The sequence below is a fragment of the Podarcis gaigeae genome (assembly GCF_964106915.1).
Source record: "Podarcis gaigeae genome assembly, chromosome: 9".
NCBI lineage: Eukaryota > Metazoa > Chordata > Lepidosauria > Squamata > Lacertidae > Podarcis > Podarcis gaigeae.
The window spans coordinates 35,467,969-35,495,898 of NC_139685.1; the positions used below are offsets into that span (position 1 = coordinate 35,467,969).

Sequence of the window (27,930 nt, forward strand, 5' to 3'; positions counted from 1 at the left end):
ATTCCCAGAAAATAGCCAGTGCATCTCTTTAACCTTCTTATACCAAATCTTAAACACATTTGCTCGGTGGTTAATCCATAGTGTTCAACGAGACTTACTTCCTGGTTAAAATACTTAAGATTGAGTCCTTACTATACAGGGGTTGAGTTGAACGCCCCTGCATCCTCAAGGAACATGTGATGGGGTGGGGGTTACATGGGCTGACCTGGAGCATTTAGCTGATAAACATTCATGCTCTTTATTTGATTAATCCAAAGTAGGAGAATGCAGAGATAGTCTACAGGATACAATTCATAAACTAGCATCCTGGCTGCCATTTTTCCAACTAAGGGATTACCCACATTTACCTTTTGCCTCATGTTTTCTAGGTACCAGTCTGTGCTTTAAAGAGCTGTGTCCAAGTGCTTTTTGTTTGCCCCAGAGATCTCCCTGTGAAAACTCACTCTTTAATGTTGAATGGAAACAAACAGCAATTTGGGTTTTCTGCGGGTTGCCGTTTGCTACAATTCACCTTTAAGCAGCAGGTTTTTGCAGGGAAAGCATGGGTGTTTGTGTGTGGCTCAGACATAATGCTTTGAGGCACAGACCTATGCGTAGAAAAATGGCACAAAAGGGAGCCTGGAAGAGCCCTAATGCAGAAGGAATAGAAATCACTGGATGAGGGCAAAGTAACTGAATGATGAGTAAGTATGGACTCATCGAGGATCACCTGCTAATGTATCTCACATACAATTAATCACAGGTGTAATGTCTGACTTCTCTCTTGCATACAATATGATAGCTCATCCATGGCATAGTATCAACTATTCTGCCAGGGTTCTTCCAAACATCAGATGGTATTAGTGAACACATGGTATACTTTGTCAAATGTGTATGGTTTATCTCAGCACATTTGGAGAACAACGATATATGGAAATGGTCGCTTAAAACACTTTGTGGTTTTGCTCAGATAGCTCACATGTGCTGTATTGTTTATACAGATTGTACAAATATTTGGGATGTGCAAATTTAAATCATCATGCACAGATAAATGTAATCTTGATTCTACCCTTTGTGTGTGTGTGTCATGGTCATGGACCAGGTCTTCTCAGAAGCAGAGCTTTCTTGTAACTGAGGAGATGGCTCCATGCCCCAGTTCATCCCATGTGAATCCACAGAAAGCAGAGTCAACTTTCTCTTACATCCCAAAGTCCTGAGGACACCAGACTCTGACACCAGGCTCTGTTGTTTGGTCCACAGACTCTATGGAGGATCAAGAGGGCTCTAAGGAAAGTTTTTGACAGCTGGAAAATTCATTACCCTTTTACTGGCCATGAGGCAGCAGTCACAGAATGAACCTCCAGTCAGTGACTACCTAGTCTCAGTTTTTCCAGAACTTTGCTGAGATAACCCAGCAGAAGAACTATCTGTAGTTCTGAATCCACACCTTGTTCTTCCTTCAAGGTGCTGACTTTGACTCTGCCTTTCAGTCTTGCTAGCCTGGGAATCAGGAACTACTGACATCCCCTTAGCTGGGCATCACCCCTATTTGTTGGTGGGCAACTCTTGTTGGAAATGCAGTGGCAGAGATAATTCTGTGTTTATTCTTTTAGTGTTATCAACTAGCCAAGAGGGAGAGGGATGAAGGTGTTGCTTAGCAGAGTGGCATGACCTTCACTGGGGTAGCATAAACTCCAATTGGCTGTGTAGTTCTGGGAGAGGTTTTCCTCTGTATGTTCAGTTGAATGTCTCCCTGCTCTGTACAAGGCAGACTCCTCAGGTGATGTGACTCTCTTGTTTTTCTGTTCAGTTTGCTCAGTAAATTGTTATCAGGATTTTCCTCTCTGGACTCTACAGCATTATTCAAATTACTTTTTGGATAGCAACATGGAGAAGATAAGATTCCTTTCTCCCATTTACATGCAGTCATGGTGCACAAATAAAGTCCCCCTCCTACGCTGTAGCGAGAAACTATTAGAAAACATGCATGCCCTTTTATGAGGGAAAACTGCTGCTGATTCTACTCTTATACTTTATTGGCTTATCTTCTATATTTATAGGCCTTCTTTCAGAGTTACTAAAAACAGAAGGCTAAAATACTACCAATGTAAGAGCAGACAGCAAAAATAGCACATTAAAAGATCAGCAGCACCAAAGCCCAAGAACTGGCAATAAAAACAAAATCTTTATGTCCTGTTTAAAAGTCTTAAATGCAGGGGCCATATATATAGATCTCGGGCTCACTGGGCACAGGGGAAAGTCCTGACACTTGTGTCACTAAACTAATACTTGTTGGGACCAGGCCCATGAGCAGAGACTCAGATGCTGATCTTAAGGCCTGGACAGGCTCATATGGGGACATGTGGTCCTTCAAAGAGCTTGTTTCCAAACAGTTCAGGGAAGCAGTAGCTGATATTATGCCCTCTTGATGTTGTGAACTACAACTCCCATAACCCTCAGACAGCATAGCTCATGATCAAAGATGATGCATGTTATAGGCTGAGGAATCTGAAGGGCAACACAAGTTGGCTGCTCCTGCTTTAGGCCTTTAAAGGTAGTCACCAGCTTTAAAGAGAAATAAATAAAATAATTATACCCATAAATATTTAACATGTTATCGCACATGTTATTGCTAGCCTTATATATTTAAAGTTTATTCTGCAAGTAATTAATACATTTTTCAGGGGAGTATAAACATTTCTTGGAATTGCAGCTTTTGCAATGCAATCCTACTCAGAAGAAAAGCACAAATGCTTTCAGTGGGATGTACTCTTAAGGATGCAAAGGTTTGCACACTTACCCAAGCAAGCAAGGCTACCAGGCAGGTATATTTCACAGGGTAGGCACTTACTGAACTTTTAATTCACAGTTAAATATATGCAAGTGAAACACAACTCTGTGAGGGGAAAAAAAGTTATTTTGTGAAGAATGCCACTCTGTAACAAAGATGTTAAGAGTTCTGTGACTTCGGCATTCATAGTAACATGCAACAGAATCGAGTTTCCTGTCTATGGGTGGCACCAGAGGGGGCTTGGGGGGAGGGAAGGAGTAAACACCCCCACAAACAAGGAGCTCATATCTCCATTGCTGGACTCTGGTCATTAACATATACAGTTATTTTTTGTTCAGAGATCTTAACATGTGGGACACAGCTTACCCACTTGGAAAGTTTCTTCTGCGCCCCCTTCCTCTTCCTCCTCTTCTTTTTTTCTGCTGCCGTCACTAATCCTGTCCAAAATACCTTATAGACTAGAGGATGAAATACCTAGCAAGTTGTGTCTGAAATCAGTGACATATTTTTGTACTTTTTGCTACCTCACCAGAGGCACAAATGAAATATTCACCCAATTAAGTGAAATTCAAGTGCCATCATTTATGGTAAGGGATAAATAAATAAATAAAAAAATAACTTTTAAGAAGCAGAAGCAACAGCTGTTCCTCAATTTGACCTCAGGAGTTTGGATCTTTTAGAATATTTCCGCAATATGGTTATAAAAATGTGTCCCACAAGTCTTATTTGCTTTCTTAATGGATAGTGCTTCTGGCTTGGATCTTTCTGTGGAAAAAAAGGAACCCCTTGTCTCATAAAAAGCTAAAATGTTACAGACTCTACTGTGCTGAAATACTCATTTTATGCCTATCTCATATGAAGTCCATTGAAAAAAAATCAATTTTAGGCTAATGTTTAGCATCTGTTAGTCTCAGTCTAGAAGAATTTTGCATTCTAAAAACTTTAAACTGCTCTCCTCCCCTGCATCCTGCAACTATTGGACACTTGCCAAATTTAGAAAAACCTGAATAAATTACGGTACATTTTAACAATCCCTCTGGAAAACTCATAATATATGTTTTAATATGCTAGTTGACCTTGCTACCAAAATGCATGTGTATATGTGCATTTAAAGTTTTTCCCCACCTTAACTGAAGGGCTCAGAGGTTATCAAATGGCCTAATATTATGATCTCTCAATAATCCTTTAAAATAGGTCATGCTGCAAAATAATTACTGAAAGACGCAAAGTAAACTTCTTAGCTGAGCAGCTGAGCCACTAGCAACACAATCATGTGTGTTTACTCAGAAGTAAGCCCTGCTAAGTAAGTGTGCTTGAGACAGATCTTAAATGCAACTGAATCAGTACTCACAGTCACTTGTGAAACATCAAATGTCAAACATGACAGACAGGTGCAGAATTGTTAGGGTGGTCTGGTAGCCAAGTTTTTGGCCTAGCAAGCTAAATAAATGCATATTTGCCTTATTATCATTATATAACACTTCTGGCAGAAGTGCTCTAAGACCATCAGTGGAAAGCGAAAAGAAGTGCCTCAGTTCTTACTTATATTTCAAAGATGGCATAATAGCATTTCAAGAAATAAACAGAAATCAGGTGACTTAAAAATGGCTTTCTTAGGAAGAGAGGTTTAGTCATCCTGTCGGGGCATTCAGTTCCCTCATGCAGCAATAAAAGATAATGGGAGAAGATTTACCCCAGCAAATTATTTGTCAAAATTACAAATACCTAAATACAGACGGTCATTTACCCTCACTAGATTCAACGTGCTGCCAACTGCCTTATTGTAGGGCAGATTCAAGGGTAAACCATACGCGGAAAGAGTCTGCCCCTGAGGCTTGATGGAGGTGGAAACTGTCTCTCATGCCTTGTTACGCTGCCATTTCTACGGGAATATACTCTCGGTATTTATTACCCCGCTATCTCCAAATGAATCCGAACTTCAATGTCTAAAATCCCTGGTAGAGGAGAAGGATCCTGAGATCACGTTAAGGGTAGCCAAATTCTGTGTGATTGCCATAAAACTTAGGGAACAAGCTGTGCTATCATAATGATTAAGGCCTTAAATGATAATTTTAGGTTATATGTTAGTGACTAAGTTTTAATTTATATATTTTTTAACTGTTGCTATATCTGTATTTTCCCTGTTATACCTAATTGCAAATTCAAATGTATCCCTATCGTGTTTTATGCTTTCCTTAATATTGTATGTGGGCTGGAACTGGTCTGTGACTGTAATAAAATTCATTCAGTTCCCTCCTGTAATTAGAACTGTGTTATTCGCTATCTCTGTCTCTTCCTTTGAATCTCTATGCTTTGCTCTTCGGCCAACCAGGTGCTGGAAGGCAAATACTGTGGGTTGGGAGTGTGCATGCTCTTTGCTTATTTAGAAATCTGATTGTGCAGTGCTTCTTAAAGGGTGCTGCAGCAGAGGATGGCAAAGTTTGGCTGGAAGATTCAAGGGCAATAAAAGAAACATGTAAACATTTCAGTGTTGGTATAGTATAGTGTCCATTTTTTATTATTTGTAGAATATAGATAAGATATCTTTTCAAAAATGACAGCAAGAGCATCAAGTGATATTGCAAGCTCACAACTCATTGAGTTTGTATATACATACTTAAGGTTGTAAGAGGCTCATTTATATTTATATTTCTTACGTAGCTGCATTGTTTTATGCTTCTTGGATGCCCCATGATCATATTATAAAGCAGTTGTGTTCTTAATCAAGCACTGCTATGAGTTGTTTGTTTTCTAAAGTATGTCTTAGCAATAAAAAAAATTTAAAAATGGTGTGGCAAGAATAATTTTTTATTCTGAAAGGGTGGTCCACAGAAATAGGTTTGAGAACCACTGGTGTAGACTGTGGTGGGGCTGGTGTCAAGGATGTATGGAAGGGGAAAGAGCCAGGGCTGTCCCTACCATTATGCAGAGTCAGGTGGCCTCAGCAGGAGGTAGATGCTAGAGAAGGGGAAGAAGAGCAACAGCAAGATGTTGGAGGACAGTTTATACATGCATAACCAGTTTCTACACATATACAGGCAAGAGACTGAAGGATCTATACAGGTTATGACACCTAATGTGACAGAGGAGAAAGTTAATCAGGGGGCCTGATAAGTTACACAAAGCAGCTATGCTGACCCAGACCTAACCAGTTAATAGCTTGAGATGCTGCAGTCAAGGGTAACTGAGATAAATGAAATCAAGACAGTAATATGGCTCACATTTAAAGCATTGGTTAGAGAATTGTAAAATCATGGCCCTGTTTTCACTGCCCACATTGTGGCTATGGGAAAGCTTGGTGAATTAATCTCCATTTTGCTCTTTTATGAACAAGAGTCAGTACCTTCACAGCTTGCAAGGCAAAGGAAGGGCAGTAATATATGACAACATTTCTTAAAAACTGTTGCTGATATGAAAAAATTAAGTACACATATCCGTAACAGTAATATCAATAGAAAAATACAATGTGTGTATTTTATTTAACTCAGCAACCTTATAAACTTATATCTTTATCCTACCTTCCCTAAGAAGCTCATGCTGAAGACTGTGGTTCCCACCCATTTTATCTTCGCTACATTCCTATGAGATAGACTGGGCTACAAAATGGTGATTTGACACCCAGAGACCTTCACAGTTGAGCTGCGATTTAAACCCAGTCTAAGCATCACACCAGATGGGATGTTAAACACATCTTTGAATTCCATTATTTGAAGTCTCATTTCCAAAGCTCACAGCAACCATGGTGGGGATGGCAATGTAAACTGGAACTGTAGAGCAGGGGAGGGTTTTTAAAGCTTTTCCCCAGCACTATTTCCCCACTGAAATCCACCCCCCCCCACAACCAGATGGTATTTGTCCCCACAGCTGCTATATGCATGCTTGAATCTACATTCACAACATCACATTGGCTTCTATCACCAAATATCACAGCTGTAAGTGTATTGAATACCTTTTGGGCACTCTTTGATAAACATCCTATAGATGTCTGCAAATTTCCAAAAGTAATTAGAACTGTGTGGCTCCTATCTAAATTATTCATTGAATTCTACTCGTCGTAATATTTTCCCTCTATAAAAGCCCCAAGTATTTACAATCTGCAGATGAGATCATACTCTAGGAACAGTAAAGTCAGAGAGAGAGAGAGGTTGTTCACACTAACATTGTGCATATTGAAAATGTCCTGACCTGAAGTCTCATTGGCCTTTTCACAAGCGTAGAATAATATTTGCCCAGTTGCTATGTGGACGGAGAAGGTTGCCAATCCAGCCCATTCATAAGACTGAATCTGGTTCATGTTGATAAGAAGTTATTGTTTGACTAAAATGAGCTGATAAGATTCTCTCTAGGGCAGGTAAAACAGATTCCCCCTTCTTATTTAACTGTGAATATTCTGGAAAGACTGGTTATCATGCTGTGCATTAAACCATTCTGCATTAACGGCAATTTAATCTGCATACAGTGCAATGTGATTTCCATTCTATCATATTTTAAAATATCAACTTGTTGCTATGTATAATATCTATGTGTTTCTATTCATCAGTGAACAAAAAAAGGCTGAAGAAGACATATGTATTATTTCAGCTTTTGGTGGGAGATTGAAGTCAGTAATAAACTCTGAGCCTTGAACTTGATTTAGATTCTAATCCTATATCCGTTAATGTGGGAGAAAGTCCCATTAAACCTGATTTCACATAGGGATGCTTTCTTAGCCCTTGGCCAGTGTTCCTTCAGTGATTTCTTCCTAGCAACCAGAAAGTTCTAGAACTGCCAACTTCAAGATCTTAAAAACTACGTAGATAGAAATTGGGAGCTTCCAGAGCACTGGGGGCTTGGTTTGCAAATGGTTCACTGAGATATAACAAATAAGTCATTAGAAACCAGGTTTTTTTTTTCTATATCCAAAAAGATACATCAAGATTAGAATGCGTGGGGGGGGGGGGAGATAAGGACTGGCAGTTTGATGCCAATAACGTGTAAATGCTTCAAAAAACTATATTGTAATAGGGGTACCAATCACACAATAGACACTCATCTGGAAGCACCCTTAGGCATGAAGGTATAATAAAACTTTCTGTTGTTTTTGCTGCAACAGACATAATTTCTCCTCCCTGTATGCATATTTTAGTGTTCAGCTTATGAAATGTATGATAAATGAATTAAGAACTATTATTTTTAAGTTTAGAAGCTTATACCTCCTTACAGCAAATACCTACCTTAAAGAAACATACCTAGATTTGTGGATTAATTTATGCAGCTACATTAAAGCGAAGAGTAATTGAAAATTGATTATTACCATTATGTGTGGGTTGGTGAGCAGGTGCTGTTGCGTAACAGTGGCAGGATTCCTGGGGTGGAGGTAGGGGCTGGCAGTTTCTGGGCAGCAGGAAACATATTGTACCTGGATCCTATTTTGCAGCTCTCAGCACAGGAAGAGTGGCAGTTTCCAAAATGAAACAGAAATTTAAAATCTCTCTCTTTGTTCTTATTAGAAACATGTGTTGGCAGGGGTGTACCTACCAGATGCTTACTTTAAGAAATAATCAGCATACCATTCGCCATGTTGGGGCTTCCTGCTACATAGTCCTTTTTAAAAAAAGTGAACTGTAATAAAATTAAAATGCTGTTTAAATGTACAGAAAAGAAGACACATGTGTACAGAAGAGTGGTTTCTGAATTTCTTCAAAACCACCTGTAATAAACATTGCACACAAACAAAAGCCAAGCACCTGAACCTGTCAAATCTACAAGGTCTAACTTGATGTTAAATATCTGCTCCAAACACAACTGGTTACAGAAAGCCTTATACCTGGGTGGCCGAGTGGTTGAAACTGCCTGAAGCAGTAAAGAAAATACAGCAGAAGAAAAAATTATAAAGCACAAAAAGAAGAAAAGGAGAAAAATGTAGGTTTCTTATAATGATAAGTTACAGCTTTTTATTTTCTACTGGGAATGGGAAGCACTTAACAAAAGGAATGGGTTTCCTCTGAAAAAGAGGCAGGTAGTATCAGCCTAGTAAACCCAACCAGGAATTATTCTCTGGGAATAAATCTTTTTCATCTGTGCCAATACAATCATTTGACGTAAATCTTATTTGTATTCAGATTATTTTGCCAACATTTTCCTTTTAGGGAGACTGCCCTTCAACCAGTTTGCAAAATGTGGTTTGAACACCAGGATTTCAGTCTCTGCAATGACAGCCTAACCATGTGAAGCGAGTGTGCCTCTAAAAATATACTACTTTTTGAGTTACTTTATATGGTTGCTCTTCCAGAGAAAAGTTCCTGCTCTGGAAGATAGCCAAGGAGATTAAGCAGTAAGCGATCATATCCTTCATTTGTATTATCTGGACTATATTTCATAGTCACACACTGCTGCATTGTAATCAAAATTCAGAATAGGGCCTGGTCCATGCAGTGGAATGAGGCTGTAGACTCCCAAGGCAGTAAGAACGAAAGGTACTATTGCAGATTGCAGGTGTGGGTGCTGTTTGTGAATGCTCTTCCATCTCAAACTCTGCAGCTGACAACTAATGCAGCTGAAAGATGTGCTAGTTTTTTTCCAGGCCTGGGACCTAGGTGGGGTCTACTTCTGGCAAGGGCAGGATAGGGGCAGAGGCAGAAACACAGTCAAAAGACTGGCCAGCCAAAGATCAAGGACCAGGTGGGATAGCCCATGTTGTTACATCTTCTAACGGAAGAACAGCTTAGAACAAGAGTTATTTGGAACCACCAATTGGTTTCTCCAGTTACATGGCCCGGGCTGAATGGAGAAATTCAGCTCCAGCTCTGCCTGTCATATGAATTGTACCATAGCACAGCAGATTGTGACAGTAATTCCTGAATCTGAAAGCTGTCCTGCTAAGGGAGTAAAGTGCCTGGGGTCTGCTGCCTAAGTTCTTAGTTCAAATCTCCTGGTATGCTGCAGCTTTCTATACACAGTGAATTTATTTTAACATTGGGAAGCATTCAAAAATATGTTTCCTCACCTCCAGACTGAAGCAGCTGACAAGATTCCACCATCCCATTCCTTCCTCATTGTGGTAGCTGATCAAATAACCAACACAGAAACAACTGCCATTTGTGGAATAATTTTGCCTGAGCATTCTAGAAATCAACAGGATTCAAAGATCTGGGGGTGGGCTACCCAAACATATCAGCTACCCCTACAAAGGCTGCATGCCACAAAAATCTAAACTGGGGCCCCACCACTCACATAACTTCTGGTCAGTTGTTTCCCTGCTGCTTCCCAAGATAGCACTAAGATAAGCGCAGTGCAAATGCACTGACATAGCAAACATGGACCATTTGCACAGCATCAGCCTCGCTTCTGTTTTCCAACTTCCCACTCTACCTCCTGGCAAGCAGCAGCAGTGCATTCAACCAGAGGTCAGGTGCACAGTGGTGCCCCACCAACACTGCCTGCTTCTGTTAACAGGATTGTGGTTTGTGCATGAAATAATAGTATTATGGTCTGTGCATGGAAAAGGCAATACATCACTATCTCCTTCACAGACAACTGGCTTCCAGACCAATACAGAACACCAAATTCAGCTTGTGAATTCACAAATCACTGCTTTTTGTAGGTGAATTGTAATACACTGGAATTCCTGTGCTGAGTTACCATGAGTGTTGTTAATGGGAACCAAGAGGACCTGCAATGCAGCTGTCAAAGTGATCTCTCCAAAGTGTTCAGAATCTCCCTTGTTTCACTGTGGGCAAAAATACTCTGGTACAGCAGAATACTTGTACATCCTTTTTACTTTGCATTTCTGATTATTCAGGCTCATAATGTTATTGGGACAGTCACATGCAATCCCACTTCAATACCTTTTAGCCTTACAATTTTTTTGAGATGGCCATATTGCTACATCTTCAGTCTGTGAATATTCTGTAACTTCTTTCAAAAAAAAAATTCTGTAACTTTTTATACCTCAAATGTCCACGTTTATTTTTGTCGTGCTTTCGTTGTGCCGTAGCCCAACAAAAATGTAGGACAACAGAGATCTGGAAGCATTGCAGAACTAAACTAAAGCAGAATAAATCCACCACTATTATTGTGTCAAGAACATGTCACAAAAAACACCCATAATAAAAAAAGTCAGAAGGGGACCCAAGTCATCCCCCTTACTATGAAGAGAACAAATCAAAACAAGATCTAGCCAAAGGGATAAAAGGTCTAACCGAAGTGAGTAAAGAGGTTATTATTATGAATAATAAAACAGTTTAGTAAAAAGGTTTAATGATAATACAGTTGTAATTTGAAGAATGTTCCTTAATAACCTCAGTCAGGGGCTAGTTTGGCACTTATAGTATCCAGAGTGAGGCATGCTTGAAACAACCATACAGTTTGTATTCGGGGTTTCCACCTTGTAAATTAACAGTACAACATAACTGTATCAATACATTGCACGATCTCTTTGTAATGAAAATGTTTGGCCTTGGATCTCACAGCACCCTCTGTTGGACACAAGTATGGTAAAGGTAAGATAAAGGACCCCTGCAAAGCTAAGTTCAGTCAAAGGTGACTATAGGGTGAGGCACTCATGTCACTTTTCAGGCCAAGAGAGCCGGTGTTTGTCCATATGGCCAGAATCACTAAACCGCTTCTGGTGGACAGTTCACCATGACAAGTGCCAGAGCGCATGGAAACACCGTTAACCTTCCTACCACAGCAGTACTTATTTATCTGCCACACTGGTGTGATTTCGAACTGCTAGCTGGGACAGAGCAACGGGAGCTCACCCCTTCATGCGGGTTCGAACCACTGACGTTCCGATTGGCAAGCCCACGTGCGTTCAGGGAAACAAGTAGGAAGCAGCAAAAAAAATATTTTGGGTGTGTCTGGGTGATCCTATAATCAGTTAAACGGGGCATCAGACATTTGGGCAGTAAAATATTTTCATTTTTCTTACTGTTCCTGCAGTGTTTGTTATGTAGAATTAGATCTTAACTAAAAATCAATAAAGGAAAGGTTAAATCACAATTCCCTAGTGGCGGTCATTGTATATCTCTGGTAGCACTGCTGAAACCCACCAAATGATCTGGGACAGTTTTCTCTGCAGATACAAAACCAAAGCCTGATTATACACAGTACTGTATTTCTATGTTTTTATGTTCACTGCACCATCCCAGGCATACCAAATAACAGGACTGGCAGATAAAAAGTATCTAGAATCCTGTGTCAAAGGATACATTTGGCATTTTAGTATCTCCCCTTTACCACCTTCACTACTCTCAGCTTAAGGAAGGATGAGATAAAGTTTGAAGAAGAGGCACAGACAACACTATAATTTATGGATTAGAATGCATCTTAAATTTTAAATACGTTGCAAGGTGTGTCTTATTGTATGGATTAAATACAATATTTATCCTGATTTTATCCTTGAAGGAAAATGCAAGAACAAAAGAAAAGACATTTGTGGAGCCAAGTGTAGTTCTCTTTCTTTAGCTAGTATAGCTCACTAAGCTTTCATAAGAATGCAGCAGCTTATAATAATGGCATATTAAAAAGTATATTTCTTATACAGAATAAAACAAGCCATGTTGTGTCAGGTTTAAACAATTTGGTAATTCAAATACTATGCTGCCTTTTCATTTTTTTGGATGAAGAATATATATATGCAGAGAAATTAAAAAGGCTGTTTATATTCTCACAGTAAGCCTTTGAGCTTAAGGGAAACGTTCCAATGAAACCTTTTAAAAGCCAAAGATAAATAAAATGAGAGGTTAGTGTGTGATCTCCATTGTACAGAGTTCTATTCTACTGATCTTAGCAAATATTTTTTGAGAAAGCTAAGGAGATTTTTAGGAAATGGTTTCACAAATGCTGGAGCAACTTGCATACTCATGAAAACTATTCTAAACATGGTATCCTGTCTATGGGCCCATCCAGACAAGCATGTTGCAGGACATGTAACACAGTAATAATGCATTTGTGGTGGAGTTATTCCACTTTAGTTTGTTCTGAGATGCTTCCCCAATGCTATCATGTTATTGCCACCTGGAAGGGCTACAGCACAAGAAAAGCAGGACAGAAATAAACCAGAACATTTGTGGCATAAAGAAGTTACATGATTTGAGCAGGAGGTTATGGGATAGACGCTGTCTGGAAATGAAGCGATGTGTCCATGTTATGTACTGAGCTGAATCCTAGAATAATAGGATCCAGAATGCAGCAATCTGATTGGTCCGCAGGAGCCACCCAATCTAGCTCCAGGTGGTAGTGAATCAGCGGCCTGATTGGCCTGCAGGAGCAGCCAATCAGGCTCCTGGAGGAGGTGAATCTGCAACCTGATTGGCCTATAGGAGCAGCCTGGAATTAGCCAATCGCAAGGGGACCATTGTGTAAATAATGTATATATAGCTAGACGTTTTGGGGAAAGTTTCATTCATTGCTACTATGAGCTGAATAAAGAGCATGAAATTCACATTCGACTTCGAGTATATTTCAATCCACCTCAAAACTTTTGCACACAGAATGAAGGGCAGACCCAACTACAGAACAACAATAACATGGATCAGAGGATACTGCTCACCTCCGTTTATAGTATCTGGGTACAAGCAACTGCCATGAGCATAGGGAGAACAATATACACAGGAAGTGTATTGTAGTTTCCTTCAGGGACAGATGGGTGAAGATCTAATTTCAGCCAATTGAGTCTTGGGGCCAATTTTTATGTTAGGGTCTTCTGATTAGGGAAGACGTCTGAAAATGCTTCTGCACGATAACTGCTCCATGCCGACATTCCTAAGCCACCCTGACTATTCTTATATCACCATTATTTATTCCTGGCATCTGCAGTCGTGGCAATTCTATTTAATCTGGGAGTGAGTGGCTAACAGACATTACAGTCTCTGTAAAAAATCACCGCCACCACTCAGCATTTCCAACAGCCTCTCACTTGGGGCCTATTATATGAGTGTCAGCCAATAATATATCAATTATGGAGCTGTTCGGAGTATGTTAGATATGAAGTCTATTTTGTAGAGGCAGGATGTGCAGCGTGATTCTCATTCTTGAGAACTTTCGCTGGTGCCCATGAAGCCTCTGTACCCACCCCATTCATTAACCCCTTATTGGTAAGGGTGGGTACGTCCCCCTCCAAAAAAATTACACAGAGCTGAAGGAGGATTTTGGATGAGTGACATGCTTTCTCACTTTTTCTTTCAACTCGGTGTTATTTTCAAGGCTCAGGTCCACAACCAAGCTACTGACAGTGGCAGAGGAAGCCTCTTGGGCACCTGGGGTGCTGCACCAAGGGGCAAGGCGAACCACCCAAGTAGGCTGCTGATCTGAGCCTTGAAAAATACAGAGCTGAAGGAAGTGGCAGAGAAGCAACCAGAGGAGGTGCAGCCTAGAGCAAAAATTCAAATGTGTCCTTGGACCCAAAAAAAGATTAGCAACTAATGGTCTGATCATATAAATGACAGCACAGCATAGGAGCCAACTTCTAGGGGCTGAGTTTCCTTCAGCCCCCCGCCCAATAAAATACTTAAGGATGCTGGGCTCCCCAAAACTGATGGGCATTGCCATTCAGATGGGATGTGTGATCAATTACGCAGGGCGGTGCTTACCTGTCCCAAAATATTTTATTCAAGCCCCGCCCCCCGCAGCACAGTTACCTGGAAACAAATCCACCGATGTCACTACAGATTTCAGTAAGCATGTATAGGGCTGGGCTGTAACTATTCTTTATGATTCAAACAGAGAATTCTATGGTACATTTTGACACCTAAATTGCTGGAAGCAGAGAGCTTCCCTTGTAAAGTCATGTTGAGTGTGACCTCAGTAGGGACAAACCACCTAAACTCTATCAATGTATGCTGAAACTTGATGTTGGCACTACCAACAGGGCCTCACTAGAATTTAATGATTGAATTAGCTAAAACTGGGATGAGGTTGGTCCGGTAAGTAACCTGGTCCTAAGTTGTTTAAGGCTGTGTACATCAAAACCAAAACCTGACTCATAGCGCATTTGCAGTCAGTGCAGTTTTTTTAAGACTGGCGCCATATGCATACAGCAAGGTATGTGACTAGCCTAGCTACCAGTTAAACCAGTTGCAGCTTCTGACCCAGCCTTAATGCCAGCTCCTCATAAAGCACATGGCAACAGCACATCCTTATAGCTACCTTTGCATTAGTCAGTCATCACCCTATCCCTGTCCAAGAATGACCGTATCTGGCAGACAATTCCAAGCTGGTAAAAGGCACCTCAGCCACTGTCGTCACCTGGGCATCTAATGACAAAGATGGATCCAATAGTACCTTGAGACGGCATACCTGTTCCTTTAGAAGGGCTGCAACTCCATCCAATACTACCCAATTCCCTGACCTGAGAACTACCCAGCCATAGGATTTCCAACATATCAGGATTGAGTTTCAGTTTCTTGGCCCTTTCCCAGCTGATCAATGCATCCAGGCACTGGATCAGAACATGCACAGCCATATCTGATTCAGATCTTACAAAAACAAAGGGCTGGGTGTCAACATTCTTTTGAGGTTAAGACTTTTTTTTTGTTATCTTGGGAATTTTAATGGTTTGCATTTTCAATCTTGGAAGGATGGTTAGTTTAAACACTGGGTATAAAGTTTTTACTCTGGTGTTTTAATAGATATTGAATTGTTCTATTTCTTCATTGGTTTGGTTGAGCCTTTTTTATTGCTTATTGTTTCATTTTAACAGCATTGTAAACTGTCCTGGAATAGATAACAAGGGCAGATTTTTTTATTTTTATTTTAAAAAAACACCACCACCAGAACAGTACCTGATGTTGCAATGGTCTAGGGACTCCATTCCCATAAATAAATAAATAAATAAATAAATAAACAAACAAACAAACAAAGTGTCCATTTAAAGTTGTATTATCTCTAGCTAATTTGCCAAGCTAACTTGCCAGTGGCATTGTGTGTAACACACAAAACTTCACTAAAGTCCCTGGGGCTTGCTGCCCCAGACATAGTGACCTGGTTTGCACATTATATTAACATTGCTAAAATAGATTTGCTCCTCCCTTGCTGCAGGGAAAAAAGCAATGGGTGGTCACCCCGTCACACGGATTCAAACTGCCGACCTTACGATTGGCCAGCCCAAGAGGCTCAGTGGTTTAGACCACAGCACCACCCGAGTCCCACAACACAACAGGTACTGCATGTGAAAGGAACACTAGAAAATGGCACAGCATTATAGCATTATAATAAGGAAAACTAATGCAATATTCCCCATGTCTGAATACACCCCAGGTCTTTCCCCCACAATCCAGCACATTTCTTCTGCTGTGGGTGCAGGCAGAAGGAGGAGCGGCCATTCTGTTGGTGCCCCAGTAGGATGGGCCTTTTCCTTCTCCAACTCCTACATCCTCTCGCACCACAAGGAAAAAACTAGAGATCTGCACCTCTTCTTTCCAGATAGGTGGGAGTGACCAACTGGAAATTTAGAATTGTTAAGTAATATTGTCTGTGGAGGAATCATTGTGAAGCCTTCTATTGCAAATGAAAATAATGAACACCACAATCTCTTTCTGCTCTTGCTTGCATAGTATTCTGTCTGCCAATTGCAGACAATGAAATCATTCTTATCTGTCCACCTGTGAAAACATCAGACTTAGCAGCATGTGACTATAACTTTATAACCAAGATCAGTAGCTATATTTTATAGACATAGCCACTGTGCACTAAAGTAGTCTAGGAGCACTAAAAAAATGTTTTTTGTAGTTCTAATATGCCCCATTTCCTCATTATTGGGCACGCTTGGGCAAAGGGAACTTACATGAACTTTAGACTAATTATTTTAGCAGGTATTTGTTGAAGCGAATTCTTCTTTAGTACACTTCCCTCCTTACGGATCTGTTTTGAAGAATGCTCAGTAGTGCACTGTTTTCTGTGGAAAGCTGGTTAGACTCTAGGTTATTATTCTGAAGGGAGAAGTATGCTTTGACTCTTACTGGATTTTCCGCAATGGATTGTAGCCTATAATAAAACACAGTCACTTTATAGTGAAGTGATCCGGCCTGTACATTGGCTTTCACCATTTGTGACCCACCACCCCAAGTGAAGTTTATCAGCTACCAAATGGTTGTGGACTACCAAATGGTTGGTTGCCTCCTCCCGCCATTTTGAAATCCATGTGGGCAGGTGGGGGAGGTTTAGTGAGCCCCCAATGAGCTGCCATACATGCCTGGTGGGCACCTTTTGACATTCAGGCCTGTTTTGTGTGTTTAGCAATTCCACACAACACTTTATAATATCCCCTTTCTTCTCCATTCCCCATGGTCAAGGATTCCCATTTCAGATGTCTGAACATGAGGAAAGGCTTCCAGCATATGACAGAGATACGTAAGCATGCAGATCCTTTGATATGAAGGCAGTGCAAGGGGAAAGTAATAATCATTTTTATTACATGCATGCTAAACATGAAGGAACATCAGCTTACGTTTGCTTTGAAGCTGACAAAATAGGAGCTGAGGGGGAAATACCTCCACAGCACAAGTGTGCTAGATTTTGAAGTGTGCTTGCTTTTACTTGTAGTTTGCTTAAGAAAAACTTTTATGGAGAATCCTATTTGCTAGTTCATTGAGAAACCTCGGAGCTCTTAAGATGACATAGGTGCCATCCCCTTTTGGACCTTTTCCTAAGATAAACTGTAACATCCAGTAAACTTGTAATGCCAAAGTCAATTATATAAAACTGAACCAGAATGTTGCATCTATAAAGGCTGTATCCATAGTAGGAGGCTTCTTGGACTTTTTTTAAAGGTGGCTCTCCTACACGTGAAAGCCTGAAATTCAGTCAATGAGGATGGAAATCAATTTTGGACATTGCATTTTTAGTTATAAATTACAGACCCCTTTTGTGTATCGGTATCTGCTATGATGCTATCACGGGATTATAGCTGACTCAGACTAGACCCACTGAAATCAAAGGCAGTCATGTCCATTTATTCCAATGGGTATACTCTTAAGTTAGATTAATGTTACATACAACCCCATGCCTTTTTTGTTTCTTCCATCCTAATGGTTGTGGAAATGTGCTGGGTTAGGAGAAAAGAGTGTGAAGCGATGGGGTGTCAGTAGGTCATGCAGGGAGGGGTAAGTGTTCTGCTTTCCCGATCCACGTGCCTTTTTAAATGTCAAAATAATACAGCCCATCCTGCTTTATATGTGAACAGAGAAAGACACATGAATAAACAAATGGAGCTTCCAACATCACATATATTTTGGTCCAGACCATACATCAGTTCTTGGGTGCAACATTGCTGCCAGTTTAAAATTGCCCTAAAAACCTCAAGCACAAAATGAGATCCAAAAAATCCCAATCTAATATATTCACTCAGTGCCTGCTATTTCATTTTGTTAACCCTTTCAAACACACACACACACACATGCGCGCGCACACACAAGCATTTTAGACACTGCACAATTCTGATATTTTGAAACATTCTTTGCTTACCATGTAATGGTTTAAAGTGATAATTGTATTTGCCACATAAATATTTATGAAGCAGTGGACTGCATCCCACAAAAATGTGTCAACTAAATTTGGTTATTCAATTGTCATATTTGCCTCCAAGAATTTTAAACCATCCAAGATGTTATCTTGCCAGAAAGCAGACACGGATCGATGTAAAAAACCCACTAAGCATAACAATTTAGGTTGGTTTGTAAGCACTACATTGTAGATGTATGAGCACCAATAAACAATGACTGTGGTTCCAGTACTACAATTTATTCCAACTGTAATTCTTTGCTGAGAGGTTTTTTCCTCCCATATTCCCAAGGCTGGCTGAATCCTACAATTTCGAGGGGAGCTCTTCTACATGCAGGCTATTCCACTTAGCATACTATCAAAAATGAAAAACAATGATTTGTGAAGGTCGCTAAATGAGCATATAATCATCAGATTAGAACCTAAGCCATCTATTTCCTTTTTATTAAATCAACAAGATAGTGGTGAACTTGTGAAATTTCAAGGAAACTGAGTGTGTGTGTGTGTGTGTGTGTGTGTGAGAGAGAGAGAGAGAGAGAGAGAGAGAGAGAGAGAGAATCCAGGCAATGTGCTGAGTTAACAGAAGTGCTGATAATTGCTAAGTGTTGCCTAGAGAATCTGGCCTCTTTTGTAATATATGCTTCTAACAATCAAAAAGTTTTAAGCAATTGCAATTAACATGCAATTTTCAAGAATGTGTATTGTGAAAGAAATGTAATGTGAGCAAAATGCATTAAAAGTATGGCTGCGTTTTTTATTTGAAAGGTTGTATGTACAATCATACAGCCAATAGTGGTCTTTTTATCGTGCAAAGTTTGGGAAGCATATTAGTCCTCAAGTCTCACCCAAGAAATTTATGCATGGAGGAATTCCATGCATTAAGTTGTATACACAACTTAATTGGGAGACAGGATCTCTAATGTCTGAAATTTACAGCTATAGCCAAGGAATCAAACAATGACCCTTATTTCCCAAACAAATGACTACGAGTCAGTGCTTGAATGCCATGGAGTGGGGAAATTGTGGACCACCAGGTTTTGCAGGACTGCTTCTAACATTGGCTGTCTTGGGACTACAGGTTTAGTTCCTCTGTCTTAATGTAATCTGAGACAATATGATTACAAAAATTGACCAAATGGTAACTAGCCAGTATGCAAAGGACAGCTTCACTCATGCTATCACCAGCAGCTCCTTATCTCGAGTTGTTTGTGAAACTGCTATAAATTTCAGTGGCTGCATGTTAGCTGCCATGAGATGTGCAGGTATTAGGAAGATCAGATTTTGGAGCTCTACTATACACAGAAATGGCTGGAGAGTTGAGAATCACTGCAACTGGAGAGAGACGCCTGCCATTCTTCCAAGAGAGCTGAGCAAAGTGGTAGAAGAGGCATGGGAGGTTGCTATCAGAGCAACATGCCAGCCTGTAGCTACTGAATAGGCAGCACCACCCAGTATGGGCAATGACGTTGCCAGGCATTGCTGGACACTGATACCCAGTTAGCAATTGCACACCTGTACAGTAGCAATCTCCCTGGTGTGGGTGTTGGGTCTTCTTCCCCATGCAGGGGCTGATAGGCTGTCAATAAACTCCTGGATGAGCCGCTGCATTCAGCTGTGAGTCACTGAACGACTAGATATATCAAGAAATGTACATGCCTGTCTGAATTATTCCCAATGTTTTCCAAGTTCTGTTGACAAGAGCAACTGGGATATTATAGCCAATTAACTCTCTGGAAGAAGACATTGCCAATCTCATGACACCACCTTTCTCCCCAAACACTCCCTCTTAACAACAGGTCTTGATTTATAGAGAACTTGCTGCAAAGCATGTTTTTACCAAATTTATAGTAGCCCCAGGGCTCCAAATCTATGCATAAGGGGGGGGAGGGGGAGAGGAGAGAGAGATCAAGGAGTGATTATTTTCCCTCCCACACATAAGACTGTGGGGCACATCAGCACATGTTACAGAATGTAGTTTTTGCAAAACAGCACAGCTAGATGTCAGAAGAGCCGAGTTCCCAAAACGATTACAAATGTATTGGCAATAAAACTGCTTCCTCACTTGAGTTTACAAAAGGGCAGATTTGACTATCACTCTTAAAGGATTAGGCAGCTCAGCATTTCAGCATATTAGTATGAAAGTGGCCTTTCTCTCTCTAGAGCACAGGTAGACCTGTAGATAATGTATTATGCAGGCCATGCCACTTATTAGGAGGGCGAGTAGGAGGGGCAAGGCAGTGAGGTGGTTGACACTGTGCAAATGCCACTGTGGCCCCCGTCTTGGTCAAGGGCCTCATGCAGTGGCGTAGCGTGGGGGGTGCAGGGGGGGCCGGCCGCACCGGGCACAACATCTGGGGGTTAGGGTGTGCAAATCCACGGGTTAGGGCGTGCAAATCCACGGGTTAGGGGGCGCAAATCCACGGGTTAGGGGGTCAAATTACTTGCCTTGCCCCGGGTGCTGACAACCCACGCTACGCCACTGGCCTCATGCCACCTATTTTCATGAGGTGGAAAGTTCCCTTTGGCCTCAATGGTATCTTTCCTCCAATGCAAATGTCAAGCAGAGGCCCTAGTCTGGATTGGCAAAGGATGGGAAGCATCCCTCCCGGTTTCAGTCCCAGTCAGAATTGGGTCCCTTTGTGCCTGCTGTTTACTCTGAAAAAATATCCATGCAATTGCTAACTGCATGGACAGTGTTACATCTAGTTTGATTCTGACAATATCTCCTTTAAAATCAAATTCAGCTAATTTTTTTAAAAAATAGAAATCTATTACTTATTTTATTTCATGTATATCCTGCTTTTCTTTCATGGAACTCAAGATGATGTATTAGGACTCCCAGATGATCTTCCATCTGGACAGTGACTAGTCCCAGACCAGATGGTTACAAAAAGTAAAATTATAGAATATTTCATCTTTCAGAACGAATGTGGCTTCTGCAAGCATAGCTGACCAAAGTTATTGTGTGCAAGAGCATGCAGAAGAGTTTTTAAGGAGCTGTAAAGGATTTTTAATAAACATTTTGAAACATGGCTTTGGTATGGGTCAATTGATGTGGACATTTAGGCTATGACTTATGAGTGTGGCAGTAGATTGCAATCACTGTACATTCTCCATCCTCAAATTCAGTTCTAAAATCTGAAGAAACAGTAGGCTGGATACAAACTATTTTGGTTGCACTCCATTTAAATCAACGGGGGTAACTTTTTTAATGGTTGTCAGTGGGACATAAGTACACCTAACTTAGTCTGGATACAACCCAATTAGTTCCTGTCTTACAGCACCACCATCTGTTGCTATTGAATATATTCTAACAACTATAGCTGCTTTTTCTTCAGTCTGGTGGGTGGAGAAAGGATTTTTTTTAAACTTAACAATGCAGAATTTACTGGAAGCTGTGGAGGGAGGGTGTTTAAAAAAAACCCTCCACTACATTTCTGAACAATATCACTTGAATAAGTGAATATTTAAAACTTTCAAAACTGCCAAGCTGCATAAAATGCATTAAAATAATATTATTTAAAAATATAAATGAAAACTGAATTAGACAAATATATATTCACAGCCCGTTAAGTCTTTAAATCAATAATCTAAGGTGGTCTCTAACATGGATTTCCTAAAATGTGATCTGAATAACAGCACAAAGTTTGCTGTTCAGCATGAACTCTGTGAGTAGCTGATTGTACATGTAAAAATGCAATGTTCTGCCCTCTGGTGTTACTCACTAAAAAAGGAACAGTTAAAGTACTCCCCTTCCTTTGCCTCACTTGAGATAGAGTGACATCTTCAGTTGAAGAAATGTAACAACAGTTTAAATAATTGCACAGCTGTCAAAATCTATCTAGTAGCCTTCCAGGTTTTCCCACTTCCCATCACTTTGTATAGTTAAAATAAACAGTCCTTGTTATGGACAGGGGAAGAATATGTAGCTTAACATAATGCAGCAGGGTAAAATTAATGGGCAGCAATTTAACAACTATCCAACATCCATAGAACTTTATTCTCATTATGGATAGTGCTGTACCTTAAAATGTTACACGAAAAGCTGAAGCATTTACACTTACAGCACAGTCCTATGCTACTCTACTAATTAGTAAACCCCTCTGTGTTTACTAGGGACAATTTTCAGGGATGTACGTGTACAACTGCAGACTTAAACTGACAGTGTAAACTGTTTTTAGTGAAACAAGAAGGTAAGAATTGTGCTGATTTGATTTGAAAAAAGATAAAATGAGGCTTCTTGGGATAAAACAAGAGGCAGTGGCTGTTTATGAATACTTTACAAATCAAAGAATTCAGTGTCCCTAGGTTCAGTGACAGATGCCTCACCAACGAAAAATAGCAATTAACCATATTCACTGTAAGCAGCCACTCTGAAAGAAACACAGCCTGCACACAAACAACATTTTTCTTGCTGCTTGGGCTGCATACACATTATACCTTTAAAGTACATTCAAATCAAATTCTGGGCACTGCAGTTTGTTATAAGGGTTGCTCGGAATTGTAACTCTGAGGAGTAAACTACATTGCCCAGAATTCTTTGAAGGGATAAAATATGTTTCGAATGTGCATTAAAAGTATAGTCATGTGGGCAAGTCTTGGAAGAAATACAATACAGTGGTACCTCGGGTTACATACGCTTCAGGTTACAGACTCCGCTAACCCAGAAATAGTGCTTCAGGTTAAGAACTTGGCTTCAGGATGAGAACAGAAATTGTGCTCCGGTGGCGCAGCAGTAGTAGGAGGCCCCATTAGCTAAAGTGGTGCTTCAGGTTAAGAGCAGTTTCAGGTTAAGAACAGACCTCCAGAATGAATTAAGTACTTAACCGAAGGTACCACTGTAGAGTATCAATGTGCAGAAGTATGCGCTTTCACTTTTTGCATGTTCTGCCTTAGGGCGAGTTCACGTTTGACAGTTGTCTCACAAATGCACCTTGAATACTGTTGCACACCACCCCAATCTCTGAGAGGTGTAACTTATCCACAGAGTTCAGGCGCTTACCCAGGGTTGGGTTTCCTTTAGAATGAGGAGCAGCAGAGACTGTGGTATCTTTATGATATATGGTTTATTTACACATATATACAACCTGAGCCTATGATGGAAGGGTTTACCCATAGCCGCAGCCTTGGATTCAAGCAGAAATCAGGCATGGCTCTGATTCTCTGGATTCCCAGCTTACTGCTTTTCTTCCAGCTTCTAGCTCATATAACAAAACTCTGGCCTTTCTGTGTGGATGCTGCCATTTGGCTGCATAGGGATCCACACTATGAAAAGGAGCTCACTATTTGTATAAGAAGAAGAGTTTGGATTTGATATCCCGCCTTTCACTCCCTTTAAGGAGTCTCAAAGCGGCTAACATTCTCCTTTCCCTTCCTTCCCCACAACAAACACTCTGTGAGGTGAGTGGGGCTGAGAGACTTCAAAGAAGTGTGACTGGCCCAAGGTCACCCAGCAGCTGCATGTGGAGGAGTGGAGACGCAAACCCGGTTCCCCAGATTACGAGACTACCACTCTTAACCACTACACCACACTGGCTCTCTTTTTCAATAATATCTTTTTCAAAAACATTTTTTCCTTTGGCAATATGTGCTCCTTCCTTATCCCTAAACATATACCTGGGTATTTGAAGGATCAGAGGTGATTTTCCTCTTTCTAGCAAAGCTGGAAGCACAACTTCCTCTCTCCTTCATTCCTGCTGCCTAGTTCTCAGGTTACTGAAGCAGAATCGGAGCTAGTGTTGCTTAGCGCTGAGGGAGAACATGCTCCCGCTGTTCCACAGAAATAATTGTGCGCAACATGAGAGGCCTATTTGCTGACCTGCTCTGGCATCCAAGGGGTTCTGATGTTTGTCTGGTGCCCACCTGGAAAAGTTGCACAGGCTCATTAAGCTTATTCATCATGGGCACCACCAACTGGGCACTTCAGAGCAAGGCCAGAAGATATGGGGACGCAGATGGTTTTCCCATCTATCTGGCCAGTGAAAGGAAAAAATCTGCCCAGATACAGTATATTCCAGAAGGATGGTTAGGATGGAAGTATAAATAGATTTTGGCTTTCTGAAGCACATGATGGGGTTCTGAGAGGACAGACCACAGGGGAAAGACACCAGGCTAAAACTGGGAAAACTATATATTTAGAAATTGGCTTGATAAGCTGAGGATGTAACAGCATTTGGGGCTATAGTGGACATTAACATAAGAACATAGGAAGCTGCCCTGTACTGAGTCACACCATTGGTCTTTCTAGGTTAATATTGTCTACACTGACTGGAAGCTCTCCAAGATTTCAGCCATCATTCTCCACCAGCTCCACCTGAGCTAAAGTCTTGCAAGCAAGCAAGCAAGCAAGCAAGCAAGCAAGCAAGCAAGCAAACAAACAAACAAACAAACAAAATAAATGGACATCTAAATGAGATTTGATATGTTTTGCTTATGAAGATGGAGAGAATAATAGCGTTTCTCAAATTGGACAAAGTGTGTTCCAATACACTTTTATACTCTTACAATCTTTAGTCCAGCAACAGCAGCATATTCCTCTGTCTCTGAATAACAGGATAGGGTGCCCTTATCCATTCACCATACAAAAGCTCGTGCTATTCCAATAAATACACTCCAATACCTGAGGAGTGTATGAAATAATACTTAATCATAGGAACAGGGTTGCTAGATTTTAATATTGGAATGTTTGGTGGTGGTGGGGTGTTTGACACAAAGTGGAGAACTGAAATTTGCATCTACAGATTGGCTACAGTCAGACATTATCTTGAGAGGAATGAGCCAATGAGATGAGGTAGGGCTGTAGCTCAGTGGTCAGAGCATCTGCTTTGCATGCAGAAGGTCCCAGGTTTGATTCCCAGGTATCTCCAGGTAGGGCTGGGAGAGACTCCTGCCTGAAACCCCGAAGAGCTGCTGCCAGTCAGTACCGAGCTAGATGGATCCAGTGGTCTGACTCAGTCTAAGGCAGCTTCCTTTGTTCCTAACCAAGCCTCTGTCCAGGCTTATATGCTCCTTTTGCCATTTCTTTCTCCAGCGCAGCTGTAAGTCTGGAATGGAAGCTTTCACTTCCAATTTCAATTAACCACAGTTTAGCATGGCACCCTAACTTTAAACTAAGGTTGATCTTAATCATGGCTTGTTGAGAAAAAACTAGCTTGAGACTGGATTGGCCTAAAATTGGTCCCCCCCTTTCTTTTTTAAACACTTTAGTTAAGATTAATCAGTTTTGGAGAAGAGGGATGAGGAGCAGTGCATAAGCCATAAGGGAAGCTGGATTCAACCCTGTCATGATAAACAATAGTTTATTGTCATATTCGGAAGCAGCCAAGGGAAGAAAGGAGCTCATGAGGAACTCTTTCTTTGAAGGTGGCCTGCCCCCTTCCACTTGACATGGATACCTAGTGTGGTATGTGTCACACATAGGAGCCCTCCATTCCCACAGTTTATCTGAACCCAACCACTGTAAGGTTCACATGGAATTAAGGGACATGGAGGAGAGGGAGAATGGAAAAGCACTGGCTGCATGTGAAAGTAATTACCATAACTGTAAGAACATAAGCTTGCCAAAATGTGAATGAATGACAACTCTATTGACCTCACACTCTTTTAAGGAACACATTTGATATGCAAAGGAAACTGATATGTTAAGGTTAAGAAGGCATTCCCTACATAGCTGTTAGGTCACACATTTTACTTGTGTTTATGCACTGGAAATCAGCAAATCAAAATCATTTTACTGAGTTTAGGAGGCACTTTTACAATACACTTCAATCCTTTTAACCCCCCCCCCCAAAAAAAAACACTACTTCCTGCATGGCAGTATTGCACTGACTTCAGGTTATGTGAATTCAAATACTAATGCATGATTAGGTACCCCATTCCTATTGTTTTTAATTTCAGATGTCATGCACCTTGGAGGAGAGTCCATGTTCTTTGCATCTCTATGGAAAAGTTGGAAATCTGTGCCTGATAGTATGCACCCTTAAGTCTTTGGCTGTTTGCAGGAAGGGGATAAGATGCAACTACCAGATGTTGTGTAATTAATATATTGTATGGATGATAATCTAAATTACTGCTTCCTGTAATCCATGCTGCATTTAAAAAAAGGAGGATATGGAGGATCCAGGAAACTACAAACCTCTGATGTCTGTATCAGCTAAATTGGTGGAAAGCACTACTAAAGACAGAATTATTAAGCATAGAAATATAGAATAACAAGCCTTGCTCAGAATGAATTATTTTCCGAGGCCATTCCAATCACAGTGATTTGTGGGGAGGTGTGTTGAAATAAACAAACAGAGATGTTATTCACGTGGGTCATCGTTTTCCTCTGAGTTGGCTGTGGAAGCAGGGTGTAAGTGCTTCCAAACACTATTGAGACAGATAGAATGCAGATCTTGTGGTTGCTAAACACTCCTAGTATATATGTGATTCAAATATATAGGAACAGATTATGAGATTATTTTGCTGGTCCATAGCAATACATTCCCATTAAGATCAAAATCTGAAGATATTTTCCAAAACCCTTCTTCCTTTTTAAATAAAGATTATCGTGTGGAGATACAGCAGTTGTTAGTCATATATGAGGAACAGAATGGCCATCCCAGGAGATGTTGGGATTGAAATACCAGTCTTACCTGACATGAGGTGTTGGGTTTCCAGCGACTCTGCACTCAAGCAGGACCTTCCTTCCTTCCGAAACTTCTTGACTCCTGAGTTTCTGGGTAAATCGAGGGGGTGAAGGTTGACTGTGTATCTCTTTTGTGACCTGGTACAGGGAAGCATTCTCACTGGCCTTGCAGTCTTCTTTCCTTTGGAGCACAGACTCTCCAGTATGAGTGTCTTCAGGCACCTCATTCGCAGGTGTGATCTCTGGGCATGTTTTGTCAGAGGTTGGATTCCTTATGGAATTAGGCATGGTTGGTTGCTTGTTTTTAGGAGAAAGATACCCACTATCTGGCGAAGAGGAGTTTCCGTCAGGGCTCCTGACTCTTGTCTTGGCTGCTTCACGAAAGATAGAAGAGAGTTCTTCAATTAAAGTAGCCGCTTTGTCACACATCTTATTCTTGAAGGGGACATCACCTGCAGAAGTTGATTTGGATTTGGGGCTCAGCTTTTGCATGCTTGGACCACACCTTTCAGCATTTTTTAGGCTCCGAATGAAGCTGGGTCTTGCAGGCAGCAGGGAAGATATGCTGGATGGTTTCCCAGTAACATTGTGAATGTTGTTTGCTTCCTGAGAATACATGTTCTGGTCTGGGAGAGTTTGAGCTGAAATCAGTAGTGAGTTTGGGCTGGTCACCTGAGTCCTATTGGAAGTGTTTTGACTATCCCCATTGGTCTCAATGGAAGAGGCATTATCTAGTGATTTTGGAGAAGTGTTGAAGTAATATGTGAACTCCTGGTTTGCGTTCCCATCCTCCTTTACAGAATTCACAATAGATGTGTGAGCAAGTTCCAGGCTTTTGCTTATTTCTTCATCACTAAGAAAGGCAGATAGCTCATTGGAAAGTTCCCCATCTGGTATGTCTGATAGGGAATCATAGAAGAGTTCATAAGATGAGGAATCCTCAGATGTGTTTTCATGGTTTCCCACATGTGTGCTCTTCTCTGCAGAATATGCCTCCATCATTAAAGGCGTTGGAACAGCTTGCTCACAGCTTCTGTCCTGCATGCTGGAAGAG

General features: G+C 40.9%; 1 protein-coding gene across 4 annotated transcripts in view; it reads right to left on the reverse strand.

Moving 5' to 3' along the window:
- Positions 1-27,930, reverse strand: part of PALLD (palladin, cytoskeletal associated protein) — a 216,413-nt gene that overhangs the window by 171,702 nt on the left and 16,781 nt on the right. For all 4 annotated transcript variants that reach the window (XM_083755336.1, XM_083755345.1, XM_083755346.1 and 1 more), the window contains exon 2: positions 26,884-27,921. In XM_083755336.1, the coding sequence (XP_083611462.1) occupies positions 26,884-27,921 (1,038 nt within the window). The remainder of the gene's footprint in view (positions 1-26,883; positions 27,922-27,930) is intronic.